At 55.3% G+C, this 16,187-nt stretch overlaps 1 protein-coding gene across 1 annotated transcript in view; it reads left to right on the top strand.

Moving 5' to 3' along the window:
* The first annotated feature begins 2,710 nt into the window (after window positions 1–2,710).
* The window catches only part of DPYSL3 (dihydropyrimidinase like 3), a 51,185-nt gene continuing 37,708 nt past the window's right edge, over window positions 2,711–16,187 (top strand). The window contains exon 1 of the mRNA XM_064521209.1: window positions 2,711–3,148. Within this exon, the coding sequence (XP_064377279.1) occupies window positions 2,825–3,148 (324 nt within the window). The 5' untranslated portion in view covers window positions 2,711–2,824. The remainder of the gene's footprint in view (window positions 3,149–16,187) is intronic.

Genomic DNA, 16,187 nt, shown 5'->3' with positions numbered 1-16,187 from the left:
AGAGGAGCCCCTCGCTCTTTCGTACGGACAAATCACAGCTGCCTGATAAAAAGCAGAACAACACGGGAGAAAATAAATCTGAAATAGAAACTAAATGCTCTCGAGCTTGTCTTTCCCGTCCATCACTGCGCAGGCAGTGGACAAACACCCAGAGCCAAGGCCCAGCCTCGTCTCTTCTCACCTCTAGACAGTCCCCATCTCCCACTGGCTCGTCTCCGTTATTACGGTGATATGCATGCCCAAATGCAGAAGCTCCTTCTGCCACAGAACTATTAAGGTCTTATCATAAGAATTATTTATTCAGGCCTTGGCGAAAATTTGCTCCGGGAAATGAAGCTTCTAGCAGTAATAACTCTCTTGTGAACACAGGAATCACACCACGCTGCTCTCTGAACTGACGAACGGAGTGTGTTAAACCTCACAGACTCCTATGAAACTAGTGGGTACAACTGCCTCTGCTGTGTCAGATACACGGCAAGATGAGCTGGACACATCCATGGATACGTAAGCAGCAGACACAGCTGCCGGGTTACCGCCACGAGCATTACTCCAGCGCACAGTCCCCAGTCCAGTTAATCACACGTCACACGCAGCCCGCGTGGATCGTCCCTGCCCGACTTTGCCCTGGAGAGCTGCTGGGCAGCCACCTCTCGTGCGTCTGTTCGACAGGACTCGTGGTCCGGCCTCCGGCTGCAGAGGGAGCGTGCTGGCTAAGGGAGCCTTGCAGGAACAGCAGTCACTGCGCGGCAAAACCGATCCGCTCACTTGGAGCAAGACTGCCCTTCCTAGCTGCGAGGCACCGCTGCGGTCCCTGCACCCGGGATGTGGCAGCCGGCATCGCGCACGCGGCAGCACGGAGCATCCTCCCCGAGCGTGTCCCTGCACCCGGGATGTGGCAGCCGGCATCGCGCACGCGGCAGCACGGAGCATCCTCCCCGAGCGTGTCCCTGCACCCGGGATGTGGCAGCCGGCATCGCACACGCGGCAGCACGGAGCATCCTCCCCGAGCGCGTCCTTGCCATCGGGCTCTGGCTGCAGACACCAACAGGCGACAGCGAATTGATTCTGTGAAGTAAGCAGCCAAAAATGCAGGGTTTTGTAAAGTGTCGTGCTTAGGCGGAGAAGGGGAGTGAGCTGATTGCACTGGTACAAGCCCAGTGAGCGAAGCGGACTGCCCCCGGGCGCAGAAGGAAGGAAACCCCCCCGAGCGCTTCCTGCCTCTGCCGCCAGCCCCTCGCGCTCCCCACGGTGCCGTTGTTCGCCGCCGCGGGCCGGGCTGCCCGTGAACCTCTCCGTAAGCGACAGCCGCGGGTCTGCAGGGGCTGGCGGAGACAACGGGGCTTATCTGGTTTCACAAAAAAGGTTGGAAAAAGCATCATTGACGACCTCCCGTGATGCAAACGCTGGCTGTGAGCAGCCAGCCCACGGGACCCTGAGCCCGGGCGCTGCACACGGGGTTCCCGCTAAAGAAACCAGCCCTTGGGAAAAGAACTTTATCCCAAAATGCGGCGGCAGATCGGGCAGGCGCTGCTCAGCTAAGCACCCGTTGGAGGCTCAGCCTGGCTGCCTGGTCCTGCAGGCCCGCTGCGCTCTCCAGGCCACGCTGTAAATCAGCCGGGGCACGCGGCTCCATGGGCGCTGTGCACAGCCCTGCCTGCACGGCTGCGTGTGCAAGGCGTGCCTGCACGGCTGCGTGTGCAAGGCGTGTGTGCATGGCTGCGTGTGCAAGGTGTGCCTGCACAGGTGTGTGTGCAAGGTGTGCGTGCACAGCTGTGTGTGCAAGGGCATGCCTGCACGGTTGCGTGTGCAAGGTGTGCCTGCACAGCTGTGTGTGCAAGGGCATGCCTGCACGGCTGCGTGTGCAAGGCGTGTGTGCATGGCTGTGTGTGCAAGGTGTGCCTGCACAGCTGCGTGTGCAAGGGTGTGCGTGCACAGCTGTGTGTGCAAGGTGTGCGTGCACGGCTGCGTGTGCAAGGGTGTGCGTGCACAGCTGTGTGTGCAAGGTGTGTGTGCACGGCTGCGTGTGCAAGGGTGTGCGTGCACGGCTGCGTGTGCAAGGTGTGTGTGCACGGCTGTGTGTGCAAGGGTGTGCCTGCACGGCTGTGTGTGCAAGGTGTGTGTGCATGGCTGTGTGTGCAAGGTGTGCCTGCACGGCTGCGTGTGCAAGGTGTGTGTGCACGGCTGTGTGTGCAAGGGTGTGCCTGCATGGCTGCGTGTGCAAGGTGTGCCTGCACGGCTGCGTGTGCAAGGGTGTGCGTGCACGGCTGTGTGTGCAAGGGCGTGCGTGCACGGCTGCGTGTGCAAGGTGTGTGTGCACGGCTGTGTGTGCAAGGGCATGCCTGCACGGCTGCGTGTGCAAGGTGTGCCTGCACGGCTGCGTGTGCAAGGGCATGCCTGCAGGGCTGCGTGTGCAGGGCAGGGACGGGTGCCCCGGGGGGGGCGGTGCCCCGGGGGGGGCGGGAATGTCCCGGGGGGGCGGTGTCCCGGGGGGGCGGTGCCCCGGGGGGGTATGTCCCGGGGGGGGGCGGCGCCGCGGGGGGTCTCCCGGGTGTCCGGGCGGGGCGGCGAGCTCCGGCACGGGCCCCCGCGCGCCCCCCTCGCCCCGCCCCGCCCCGCCCCGCCCCGCCGCTGGCGCGCTTCCCCCTGCCGAGCGCGCCCCGCCCCGCCCCGCCCCGCCCCGCCCGTCCCGCCGCGGCGATCCCCGTCCCCGCCGCTGGCGCCGCCCCGCGGCCCGGCCCTGCCCCGGCGCTGCCCCGGCCCTGCCCTGCCCTGCCCTGCCCGGCGCGGCGGCGCGGAGCGGAGCGGCGCGGAGCGGCGCGGCGGGATGGCGGCGGGCGGGCGGCGCGGCGGCGAGGAGCTGCCCGTGTACCTGGCGCGGCCGGGGGCGGCGGCGGCGCCGCGGCAGAAGCGCGGCGGGCTCTTCTGCAGCGTCGAGGGCGCCTTCGAGAGCAAGACGCTCGACTTCGGCGCCCTGCGCGTGGGGCAGCGCCGCGCCGCGCCGCCCGCCGCGCGCCCCCAGCCCGGCCCCGACCCCGGCCCCGCCGCCGGCCCCCAGCCCGACCCCGGCCCCGGCCCCCAGCCCGCCGCCGAGCCCCGCGCCGAGCCCGGCCGCGAGCCGCTCCAGAGCCCCGGCCCCGCCGGCAGCCAGGTACGGGCCGCGCCGCGGCGGCGTCGGGGGGCGAGCCGGGGGGGGGGGGGGAGTGCCAGGGGGGTGAGGGGGGAGTGTGAGTGTGAGTGAGGGGTGAGCGAGAGTGTGAGTGTGAGTGAGGGGTGAGCGAGAGTGTGAGGAGACGAGTGTGAGTGAGGGGTGAGGGGGGAGTGTGAGGAGACGAGTGTGAGTGAGGGGGGAGTGTGAGTGTGAGGAGATGAGTGTGAGTGAGGGGGGAGCGAGAGTGTGAGGAGATGAGTGTGAGTGAGGGGTGAGCGAGAGTGTGAGGAGACAAGTGTGAGTGAGGGGTGAGCGAGAGTGTGAGGAGACGAGTGTGAGTGAGGGGTGAGCGAGAGTGTGAGGAGACGAGTGTGAGTGAGGGGTGAGCGAGAGTGTGAGGAGACGAGTGTGAGTGAGGGGGGAGTGTGAGTGTGAGGAGACGAGTGTGAGTGAGGGGGGAGTGTGAGTGTGAGGAGATGAGTGTGAGTGAGGGGTGAGGGGGGAGTGTGAGGAGACGAGTGTGAGTGAGGGGTGACTGTGAGGGTGAGTGTGAGTGAGGGGGGAGCGGGAGTGTGAGGAGACGAGTGTGAGTGAGGGGTGAGCGGGAGTGTGAGGAGACGAGTGTGAGTGAGGGGTGAGCGAGAGTGTGAGGAGACGAGTGTGAGTGAGGGGGGAGTGTGAGTGTGAGGAGACGAGTGTGAGTGAGGGGGGAGTGTGAGTGTGAGGAGACGAGTGTGAGTGAGGGGGGAGTGTGAGTGTGAGGAGACGAGTGTGGGTGAGGGGGGAGTGTGAGTGTGAGGAGACGAGTGTGGGGGGGAGGTGGGGGAAGGGCGAGTGAGTGTGAGAGGGAGGGAGGGGTGAGTGTGGGGGAAAATGAGAGTGTGAGAGAGTGTGAGGAGATGAGTGAGTGAGGGGGGAGCGAGAGTGTGAGGAGACGAGTGTGAGTGAGGGGTGACTGAGTGTGAGGAGACGAGTGTGAGTGAGGGGTGAGCAAGAGTGTGAGGAGACGAGTGTGAGTGAGGGGCGAGCGAGAGTGTCGGGGTGAGTGTGAGTGAGGGGCGAGCGAGAGTGTGAGGAGATGAGTGTGAGTGAGGGGTGAGCGAGAGTGTGAGGAGACGAGTGTGAGTGAGGGGTGAGGGAGTGTGAGGAGACGAGTGTGAGTGAGGGGTGAGGGAGTGTGAGGAGACGAGTGTGAGTGAGGGGCGAGCGAGAGTGTGAGGAGACGAGTGTGAGTGAGGGGTGAGGGAGTGTGAGGAGACGAGTGTGAGTGAGGGGTGAGGGAGTGTGAGGAGACGAGTGTGAGTGAGGGGTGAGCGAGAGTGTGAGGAGATGAGTGTGAGTGAGGGGTGAGGGAGTGTGAGGAGATGAGTGTGAGTGAGGGGTGAGCGAGAGTGTGAGGAGATGAGTGTGAGTGAGGGGGGAGCGAGTGTGAGGAGACGAGTGTGAGTGAGGGGTGACTGAGTGTGAGGAGACGAGTGTGAGTGAGGGGTGAGCAAGAGTGTGAGGAGACGAGTGTGAGTGAGGGGCGAGCGAGAGTGTCGGGGTGAGTGTGAGTGAGGGGTGAGCGAGAGTGTGAGGAGACGAGTGTGAGTGAGGGGTGAGCGAGAGTGTGAGGAGACGAGTGTGAGTGAGGGGTGAGCGAGAGTGTGAGGAGATGAGTGTGAGTGAGGGGGGAGCGAGAGTGCCGGGGTGAGTGTGGGGGGAGGGCGAGTGAGTGTGAGAGTGAGGGAGGGAGGGGTGAGTGTGAACGTGGGGGCAAGCGAGAGTGTTGCGGGTGTGAGGAGATGAGCGTGAGGTGAGGGGAGAGTGTGGGGTGAGGGTGAGTGTGAGTGAGAGGCAAGCAAAAGTGGGGATGGGTGTGAGCGTGAGGGAAAGTATGAGAGAGTGTGAGGAGACGAGTGTGAGTGAGGGTGAGCGAGAGTGTTCGGGGGGTGTGAGGGGGCGAGGTGGGGGGAGGGTGAGAGAGTGTGAGTGTGAGGGGTGAGCGTGAGAGGTGAGCAGAAGTGGGGATGAGTGTGAGGGGTGAGTGTGAGAGAGTGAGGAGATGAGTGTGAGTGGGGGTGAGCGAGGGTGTCAGGGTGGGTGAGTGTGAGGGAACGAGTGTGAGTGTGGGGGCAAGCGAGACAGAGAGAGTGAGGAGATGAGTGCCAGTGAGGAGCGAGTGAGAGTGTCAGGGGTGTGAGGGGATGAGTGAGAGTGTGAGAGAGTGAGGGAAGGGGTGAGCGAAGGTGGGGGTGAGTGTGAGTGAGGGGGCGAGCGAGAGTGCAGGGTGAGCGTGAGGGGGCAAGTGAGAGTGTGCGTGTGGGTGTGCGTGCGGGTGTGCCGGCGCTGGGGGCGAGCGCGAGGGTGTGCGCGGGGCGGTGCGGGGGTGCGTGTGCGCGTTGCGGGGCCGGGTCTCCCCATACCCTTCCGCTTCCCGGCGCCGTGTGGGACGGGCTGGGCCGGGGGCCCGCGGTGGGGTCCGTGGGGCATGTGACAGGGTCCGTGGGGCGCGCGGGGGCCTGCGGTGGGGTCCGTGGGGCACGTGACAGGGTCCGTGGGGCGCGGGGGGGCCTGCGGTGGGGTCCGTGGGGCGTGTGACAGGGTCCGTGGGGCGTGTGGGGTCCGTGGGGCGCGTGACAGGGTCCGCGGGGCGCGCGGGGGCCTGCGGTGTCCCTGCGGGCCGGGCAGCTCACGCCCTCCCGCGCGGCCCCCAGGCTCCGGCCGCGGGGGGACTGGGGCTCAGGACTCCCCCTCGGTGGGGAGTTGAGACTCGGCCCTGGAGCAGCGTTGTTGCTTCCCGGAGGTCTGTTCCCGTTTGGGTCTGCGCGGCAAAGACAGATGAGCGCGTAATTGCTGCTCGCCGTTGTGATGAAGAGCAACTCGCAGCGCGAGCCTTGCTCGGCAGAGCTGCAGGCCACGCAGGCTCCAGCTGCAGCTCAGGCTGTGGGTTTTTCATGCCAGCTCTGGTTAACCAGGAGGAGGATCTACAGTGTCCTCCTGCGTTTCTCTAGAGGAAGGAAAGAAGGGGAAAGAGGGCTTTGCTTTCATCTCGTAATGTGCAGAGTGCCTGCCTCCGAAATGGGATGTCAGCAGTTCTTGGAAATACAAGCAAAAGATCTGTACTGCATTACCAAGAATGGTAAAGGTGCGTGTGAGAATAGCTGGCTCTTTTTGCTACAGTTGGTGCTTTTATACTTTTGTGAAAGGACATCTCTCTCCCCTCCACCGCCCTTTTCTTCCTCTAAAAAGGGGTTTTGGAGTTGCTGCTCCAAAGCAGGCTGATTCTGATCCTGCTTTGGCGCAAATCAGAAGTACCGTAGCCAAAGCCGGTGATTCACGTTGATCTGGAAGTGGCATCCCTGAAGGCAGCACCAGGCACAAAGTTTCTGAAGTCATGCCAGACTCAAAAGCATTACGTAGATATTCCCCCGCGCTCAGCAGCATCGATCCCTCTGTTGGAGGCTGAGATTGCTGGCATTTTTGGTTCTGATCCCATTTACACCAGTGTGGCTTTGACGGGAACATCATTAAGTTAATAGTACTAAGTCCTTCAGTGTGGATTTTGATGGGCCTGCTGCTTGTTTGCGTATGAGGCAAGTGAGGCCGTTAGCTGGGCTGCTGGCCAGTGAGTTCGTTTGGGGCTGGACTTTTTGGTAAATGGTAGTCTCACGGGCGTTGGTTTTCAAGGGTGAATGGGGCAAAGAAATAAAGCCCATGTTTAAAAATGGAAGCAAAAATCACTTGAACTAAAGAGCAAGTCTGCAGCTTAGCCTGAAGAAGGTATGTAGGTCTGTAAGGGCTCTGCATATACCCCAGTGTGTGTCCCGATTACTAACCCTGATGAACTGAAAACATCATGTTCTGGAGGACTAACCTCAAGCTATAGCCTGATGGGAGCAGAAGCAGCGAAGTGCAGAGGCCCCAGTGACTTGGCCTGTTCTAGTTTTTATGAAACCCCTCAGGCTTTCTTCAGGGTCCCCTGCTCTCTGTAGGAACCTCCAGCTGGACAACTCTTACTCCTTCAGTCTCTGCTTTTTGTTCCTTATTGACACAATATTTGGTTCCTGTTCTCGAGCCTTGCACTTTTTGCAGGCCATTTTAGAGGGTTGGGAACAAAATGAACATTATTCCTATCCGTACCAACCTTGTCCATATGGTTTTAATTGCAGCTGCAGAACTGACCACTGCATTATCAGTTCTATGCTGCTGCTTGTTGGAGAAGAAACAGAAACCGAGACAGTCTGCAGACTTTGCTCTGGGCTCTTCTTTATTAGCAGTACCAAAAGTTCAAAATAGTCTCGTTCCTTTTTAAGGTCTTGTCTAGATCCTTGTCTCCAGGATTTTGTAGCTGAGGTTTTCTTTCAACAACTTCTCCCTTCCCAGTGATTCCTACTCCAAGATTTCTTCCTCCCAGGCCTTCCACCTGACAAGCATCAGCAGCCAAACCCTTTTTATCTGCATTTCTTGTCTAAGAAGGTGGGAAGCTTCATGCATAAATGTTCTGTGCCTACATGATTAGGAGGAATCATATGACTTAGTGCTACACCTTTCATGTTGAGAAGTGTCCTGGAGTGCAGCAGGCCTGACGGGAAATGCCCCTCTCGCGTACTGAGCCACGCTGCGGCGGGTCGGTGTGAGCGTCTGCAGCCACAAAGGGTTTGCTTGTGTTGAGCTCTTTGCAGACTTGGAGTGCACAAGGGCTCCTTTGTCGAGACAGATTGAACTTCTCTGAATAATTTCACAGATTAAGAAACAGACAGAGAGAGGTTAAGTGGTCTACCCTTGGCCATGCAACTATTTATTGGGAAAGCTGAGAGTAAAAGACTTGCCAGTTCTTAATCCTGTACACAGCAGACAGAATTGCAGCTCCTGATTTTGCAGTGTTCAGATTCTTGGAAATGCAAGACACCAACACACACTTTTTTTTTTTTTTTTGGGTAATAGCATTAATTATAATTAAGGTACCACTATTTCTGCAGGAAGACAGCTGCAATGTGTAATGCCCTGTGATAACGTGTCATGTCATACAACCTGTTGTTATACAGACTCAGGTAGATGTTTCAACTGCACTTTATTACAAGGTCTACTGGAAGTACAAAAACGAAGCGGTGGATTCAGCCACAGTGAAATGATGCTGTTTTACTACTACAGGAGTGTGTTTAAGAGCGGTTAGTTGCCTTGCCTTTGCTTTATCGATGTGAGTTTGAGCGTTACCAGTTGATTTGGGGACAGAAAGGGTAACTGGTCCTTCAGGCTAGAGAGTCAGAGGTGACTTAGAGGTTAGGGGTGCCCATGGAAGCTGGGCAGTGCCTATGAGGACAGACGAGCTTCCTAGATTCACCCCAGCTGCCTGATCCCAGTGCAGGACTACTCCGAGGAAGAGAAGTGCTTTTTCTCTGGTAAAACCAGAGGCCACTTTGCTTGGTACGAGGATCTACTGTCTCAAGGGTTACCATTGCAGAGTACTTGAGATTTGGATGAACAATGTTGGGGGCATGATTCTGCTCCTAACTGAAGTATTCATAAAGACCTTATTTGACAAGCATAGCTTCGCTCAGTGCAGGTTTCTATAAATAATAGCTTACATGGACTACACCCTTCTGAACTTTTCTGCAGTTTTTCTTGAGCACTGCCATGCTTTTTGTCTAACCAGAGTGGATTATGTCATTTATTGTATTATAATGAAGTGAAAGAGTGTTTCTCTGCACCTCCCATACAACCCCCTCTGAACTCCTGTGGTAAGGATATGCACTAAGGACTAAGAATTTATAAATATATAGCACAGAACTTCACTGCTTGCCTTCAGCTGGGCACCTGTGGAGGCAAGGTGGCTTTCAGAAGAGGAAAAGTGAGCTTTATAATGTAAAGGGACTCCTCAGTGCTCTGTCTAGGGAAGACGGTAAAACAGAAATGTATGGTAGCCTCTTTCATGTACCTTCTTGCTGCTCAGCCGTACAGATTACTTGGTTTTTCATCCCTTTGTTAACAAAACCGACCAGAAACACTTGGCCTGTTACGCTTATCCCCAGACTTTTTGTCCCATCCTGCTGCATGGTTCTGTAGTGAAGTCGTCATTTCCAAGGCAACTGGCTGTAATCCCACAAACACGGGATTACAGCTTCACCGCAGGCTGAGGCAGCTCCGGCAGCGAGGCTGCATGGGAGAAGGCTCCCACCCCTCAGCAGAAGCCAGTGGTGATGGGCAAGCTACCGCTAAGCTAAGGAGGGCCTAGGTCCCTCCCCTTCGGAAAACCCACTGAAGCCAGTCGTTTGCTTTTCCCTGGAGACAGCCAGCACCGTGTGGGCCCCTCCGACATCCAGCTCTGGGACACCACACACATCCAGTTTATGATGAACCCCAGAATGACACATAAGGCTGGGTTGGAGAAGGAAGCTTGAACCAGCTCTGTTCTCTCGCTTTTTTCTGACACCTGCGAAATTTTTTACAGCTTTGGTCTTTGGCTTTTTTATTTCCATTGCCAGTAGTTTATAGCAGAAACACCAAGCCAACACCAGTCTCTTCCTTACCAGTCAACTTGGCATGATCTAACAGTTACAGTTGTTCCCTGCCTTTTAGCACAGTTTAATATCTTGCATCTATGCAAGGAATCATAAAGCACTTTGATAGTGTTATTTCATAACCTCAGTATAACCTCACATAGCAGAGAGCTGAGGAGGGGGATTTGCTTTGGTTTTGCATTTTTTTCAGCAGAAGGATTTTGAGTTATGTTGTTTCCAGTATCATTACAGAAAATGGGAACAAACCCAGGCCACTAGGCTAGTTTGTGCAATACAAATGCAACAGTGAAACCGTGAAATAATTCATGAGTTTCATGCTAAATACTCTAATTTTTATTGAGAAGATCCTGCACATTGTTGTTTGTTTGTTTTCAAGAAATCTAGTACCTGATGCATGACAATAAGAAGTCAGCATTTTGGCTGTTCATGCTAGGATACAGATGCTTGCCAGCAGTTACGCAAAACTATGAAGTGGGATGAACTGTCTGCCCTGTGTAAAAAAACACAGATATTAGACTTCATGGGAGTTACTCATTTAGGGTTAGTTTTCTGAAGAAACTGGGGTTTCAGTTGGAGTTCTTCCTTACTGCAGAAAGCTTTAGTTTTACTAAAAAACACGTCATAACACTGAAATAACTTATCACTTAAATCTTTAAAGTGATTTATCCTGGTGGAGACGGTCCTTGGCTTCCTTCTGTCCGCATCCTTATCTGTAGGTAGTCAGCCCTGTGCAAACCAGCTGACCCAGGAGGTGTGGAAGCGCAGTCGGAGCAGGGAACTGATCAGGAGACATGGGCACCTGGAGCGTCTAACCACAGCATCCGCGAGGCACCAGGGCAGCACGCTGAACTCGCACAGCCGAGGCTTTGGAAGAACACTCTTACTGTTGTATTGAGTGGCGTATTCCTGAAAGTGTCAGGCCGTTCACGGAAAAAATTAGGTCTTTAGAGAACTTTTATTAAGGAAAGAAACTTAGTTTTGTAGTCAGATGTGAAAAAGATGGGTTGGCTCAGTCCTACATTGATTCAGCCTTCTTGAAGCAAATACTTTTCCTCTTGTTTCAGCTGAAAATTAACCCTATCAAGAAAGCTGCATCTGGTTTACCCTTCCCAACTGTATGTATTGATGCTGACACGAAGGAGAGAGTGGAGACATGCAGCCTGAGGTTGGAGGAGGCAAGGATTGCTCCGCTCAGCAGCTGTATGGACTTAGGTCAGCTGAAATATTTGAAACCACAATCTCAGAGGGTGAGAACAGAGGAAAAAATAGCTCATTCCTGTAGGTAAAAGAGGCGACATTGTTTTAAAGCTGCATATTGTTTTTGAGGTTGATGAAAAACACAGCAAGGTATGCGTGTGTAATATTGCCTGATGCTGCATCAGGAAAAGTCTGTTTTCATGAGTCGCTTCCAGGATAGCTGGAATTGTTTCTCCCTTGACTAGAGACCGGCAGCGGGCTAGCTCAGTACTTGGGTGGGAGATGACACCAGACGACCCACAGTAGGATGTGTCATCGGTGATTCGGTAGCTCTGCTCTGGATGATGAAGCCCAGCGTGATACAGGGGGTCTGCGTCCCTGTCAAGCTGCGGGCTGTAGGGTGAGATGCAGAATGCAGGCCTGATTCCCAGGCATTTGTGCTCATGATAGATCCCAAGACCCTTCCTGCGTAAAAATGACGCCCGCTCCATTTCACTGGCTTGGACAGATGAGCAGGGCAGGGGCAGAGCTGGGCCGGGCCGGGCCGGGCTCTCCTGGGAGCTGCCGGCGTGCTGCCCCGTGCTGCAGCTGCAGCCCCAGGGCCGTCCCCGCCTGCCCTGCCGCCCTCCGTGGGGCAGCCCCTGCCCGCGGCTGCCCTGGGCTGGCCCCGCAGCGGGACTGTGGCCTGGCTGCCTGCCTGGGCCAGCGTCGTCCCCGCCTTTGCCGGGGCTTGGAGCTGGTCGCTGCGGGCGGTCGCTGGCCGAGCGCCCGGGTGCAACAGCCACGGCAGTCTGGGCCCGGCTGCGTGTGCAGAGGGCGAGACCTCCCGCCAGCCTTGCGGAGATCAGTTAAAACTCTCAAAACTCAGCGTGGGGTGATGGCCCTGAACAGGCCAGGAGAAGGGTGGAGGGGGCCTCACCGCGTCCTGCTCCTGCCCTCCTCCTCTTCTCACAGAGGCAGTAGTAAATGTAGTATTTAAAGCAGGATGTTTATTGCTGTAAAAGCAGAAACAGTTAGAAATGCAAGCTACATTTTCCCAGAAAAACACAACATCAGTGGTTTGAATTAAGGAGGAGCAGGCAGGAAATGGTAATGGAAAAGTTCCATGAAACCCAGAGCAGGAAAATACCAGATGCAGGCACAAAGCGATAACCGGGAAGCTATCTGGTGTCCATTTGCTGCAGCTCTCTGCGTGCATCAGATGAGATGCAGCTAGAGGGCTGGAGCGCGCCCCAGGCAGGAGGGTGTTGACCAGCATCTGGAAATCTGCAGTGTTTCTTCAGGAGCCAGCTCCCGCCCTGTTCAGGATTCCTGATATTGGGATGAGGTCATTCTTGAGAAGAGCAGATGAACGCAGAGTTGGCTTCTCTTCCCCGAGTCAGCTAGCCAGGCTCTTAGCAAGACCGCTCTGCTGGTCCATGGTTCCCCTGGCTGCCCCAGTGCTGCTGCGTAGGAGGTCCCCTGAACCTGAGCCGAAGGCCGGATTCGCCCTCCACTGCTTGGGAGCCTTTGGGACCAGCACTGGGAATGCGATGGGAGGGCAGAGCGGGCACCTCAGCTGTACCCTCTGCTTTAGGGCACACTGCCTTTACCTGCGTTCTGGTCGTGACCTCTGCCTGTCGCGTACACCTTTGCGGTCACCCCTGTGACTGACAGCTGGCGGACAGGACAGCCAGAGTCCTCCAGGGAAAGGTGAGTGTGGGTAGGAAACAAAGCAGACTTAGCCACTGTGCCCTGGCTGTGTGTGGCTGAAGGTCTTAAAGTCCTTTTGGAAGTGCGGCTTCCTGCAGTCTCCCCTGGGATTCCCGGTCTGGGTCTTTGAATCAAGCTCTAAGGAGCACAGAGCTTTCTAACGTAGCAGCCCCATCACTTCAGCAGTGCCAGGCTTTTGACTTACTGGGAGCAGTGGAAAGAGGTGGAAGAGGGCAAGGGGAGAGCTGCCGGTCGAAGAGGGCTGGACATGTTCTGATGTGATAGGTCTCTGTCCCCTCTGTCATTTTGCATTTGCTGAGAGAAGGCAGTTTGTGCAGGAGGCTACACAGCGAGTCCCCTTGTGTGAGGAGCAGTTCTTGTGTCTCGGTGGCTTTCTGTTCCAGTGGCATCCGTTTGCAGCCAAATTTGCTGCTGGAATTTGGGGCAAGCGGGCAGTTAGTTACATAGGCATCAGGTTGTTCAAATAGTACATGGTCAGCATCATCACGGAGTGGTCATTGGGGAGCATCCTGGCAGGCAGTGTCTAGTTGATCGAAATATTTTCGGAGCCAAACAAATTGTAGATCCAGTCACGTGGACATTCGTTGTTGTTCTTGCAAACTGTGTGAATTTTCTTGAAATGCCCATTTTAGAAAAGAGGGGAAATAGTGAAAAAGTTTTGAAATGTAGCTAAATGTTTTGAGATTTTCAAAGCAAACCCCATGGCTTTCTCATTTTGAAGAGGCTTTATTGTGTTAGAAATTCCTTTAAGCATGTTTAATGACTACAAGTGAAAGTGTTAAATGGAAACTTCAGTAGATTGAAATGAAACATTGTGTGAATAGTTTGCTCTATCCAAAGTAATCTTTTCCATTTCTTTTTTTATCTAAGATGTCAGTATCTCCAACAAGACAGAGCAATCCCAGCTCTGCTTATCCACAGGGTGGGAGGAGTATTTGTCTCTGATACACATGAAGCATTTCACCGGCAGTGTGGACTGGGCTTTTGGAGGCTCTCATTTCCTAACATACTGTCTTGCCAGCAGACAGGGAGCTTTCAAGGCACAAATATTCCAAAAGATTCAGAGGAAATCCTGGGATGTAGCTTGGAATTTTTTTTGTTCCGCTTAACAGTGACTCTGCTGTTCCCTTCTTGTGCAAGGCCAGTTCCAAAACGGTCACCTTCTTACCTGTCCCATGTCCCTATCTCCCCTCTGGCAGAGTTTGCAAGGGTTTCAGTGGACTGCTTTAGTCTTTTTTACCTCTGCAGAAAGATTATGCTCACAGTCCTGCATGCCCACGAGGGAAACAGAAGTCCCGCAGTGGCGAGGCTGCTGGCCAGCCTCCATCCCTCTCCGCACTGGAAGGACGGATCCGGACAGCCCAGAAAGGCGTTCTGCCCTTCGCAAAGGGAGGTGACTTTGAAGTGGTCTCATCCTCTTTGTAACCTGTCAGCTTGGGCACAAACACTGAGGCATGAACTTAAAAGCTGACTGGAAAGTTAATGATACAGTTTCATATGAAAATGCATGGTTTTTAAAGGGAGGGCACATGAATTGTCTAGTGGGAAGCTGTGTGCATCTGCGTTAGAAACAGCTCTTTTCTGAAGCATTGTTAATGGTATGGAAGGGAGGTGCACAGCATGCCGTTTTCAGGTGACAGTGATATTCTGAACGTCAGCTTGGGGGAGCAATGATACTGAAGAGGTCTTGAGGACCTGGAGGTATGAGCTGGAAGTGACAAAATGAGATTCAACCTGGAAAAGTGCAAGCAAAGGGAACTGGGCAAAATAATCTGAAGTGCAGATACAGAATTCATAGCGAAGACTAGCTCCGTGACAGCTCTGGTGAGAGGAAGAGTTGAGCATCCACCGGTCTGCGTTGTGGTGAGAAGGTAGGTGTGGGCTGAGGTTCCAGAGACGCAGAGGCGTCGTCCGGAGTCCGGCACGGCAGGACGAACCTTCACTTCAGCTCCAGGGAAATGCTGGTGAGCGGGCCAGCTCTCTGAGGAGATCAGCAAAGGTGATTAAAGGGTCAGAGCATTGGTCTGATGATGTATGGAAGGGAGTTAGTGGGGCAAGCTTCTTACTGGTGGCAACCATACCAGTGCCTGGCTGGATTAAGACCGAGTGAATTCTGCTCGGGAGATGTCGTACACATGAGGTGAAACAAGAAGACCTGTTTGGGAGCTGCAGCTACAAGAACATGGGAGGAGGAGGATGAAGGAGAAATGTAGCATGTGGAAACGTGCTCTGAGAGCCTGCTACCATTCTGGGGCATACTGGAGTTCTTAGGCACAGGAACTGTCAGAGTAAGGTCAGTGGTGTTATTGGAGAATGAAATCTTAAGTGCATTGCCCAGGACACCTCAACTCTTCAAAGAGCGGAAGAAATAATGAAAAACAGACCAGAGGTACACAGTGCTGCTGGTTGGTGTTGGAATCAGAAAGCACAGCAGTGGGATCAGCTAATTTCTAATCTGACTGAATTTATGGAACTGCTAATACAAAAGAAAATAGCCTGTAGACAGGAGTCACTAGTTCATACCCCCAGAAACTTGAGATACCACTATCTCACGTGACAGTCAGCCGTGGTACCCAGGGGAGCCACTGCAGAGGCCAGCCAGGGCTGCCTCTCCCCTGTTGCTTTGCTTTGGGTGAGCCTTTCCCGACTCGGACACTTCCCCTTGTTACCTCTGCAGAGAGGATGAGGGAGTGCATTGAACTTCCTCCGCCAGGGAGCAGTTGCTATGGATGGATGGAGGAAATGGGAGGAAGAAACAAAAAACAAACATGTCGGCTGCCTTCCTGGAGACAGGGCTGAGAGGATGGAAAATATAACTGCAGCAACTGGCTTGTTCGGCTGGGCTGGCTCACGGCTGCAAGTCGCGACCAGCAGCATCTTTCCCATCTCTGCTGGGAATAGCTGAGTCCATTTTACGGCAAATGGATTTGGATCCAATAACCTGCGTTTCCAGTCAGCTGAGAGGGAGAAAGAAACGGTGCTGAGCAGAGAGCTCAGATATTTTTTGTTTGTCACCGTGCATGTAAGAGGGACGAGATAGGTGCCTGTACTTTTTGACCTTGGGCTGGCCCTTCCACACTGCGAGGGAAGTGAGTCATTGCAGTGGAAGTCCAGGTGCTCTTGCGTAGCCCAGGTTCCCTCTGTGGAGGGAGCTAAGTGTGGAACAGAAGTGATCTCCCTTCAGGTTTGGCCCTGGCATTTTGCCCAAGACGAGCTTTAGCGGCGAGTGCTCTGCCTTAGCCCGGGGCGGTGCGGCAGGAGGGGGGGCCGCAGTGGGAGGACACGTCCGCGGTGGGTCGGTGCGATGTTCACTGCTGGTCCCGTTACAGCAGGGACTGCGGTATCCGGATATCCAGTCCCCTCTCAGGTGCTGGGGGGGCTGCAGGCGTTGCGGCCGGGCTGCAGGACGTGTTGGGCTGTATCATAAAACTGCAGTGAGAAGGATGGGACTGTCAGTTTTCCCCTGTCCCAACCCCTGCTGGCGTGTGCCAGGCCTCAAGGATATTGGAATTGATTAAAAAAGAGTGAGATTTACAAACAAGGAAGGCCTGCGGTGTTCTCTCTGTTTTGCAGCAGCCGTGATCGCTAGGAACATCCTACTTTTCTCTTGTTTCTGTGACTGTCAGACC

This window comes from Dromaius novaehollandiae, chromosome 15, assembly GCF_036370855.1.
Source record: "Dromaius novaehollandiae isolate bDroNov1 chromosome 15, bDroNov1.hap1, whole genome shotgun sequence".
Classification (NCBI taxonomy): Eukaryota; Metazoa; Chordata; class Aves; order Casuariiformes; family Dromaiidae; genus Dromaius; species Dromaius novaehollandiae.
Note: the sequence above shows the minus strand (reverse complement) of the source record. Positions and strands in the feature narration are given on the sequence as shown.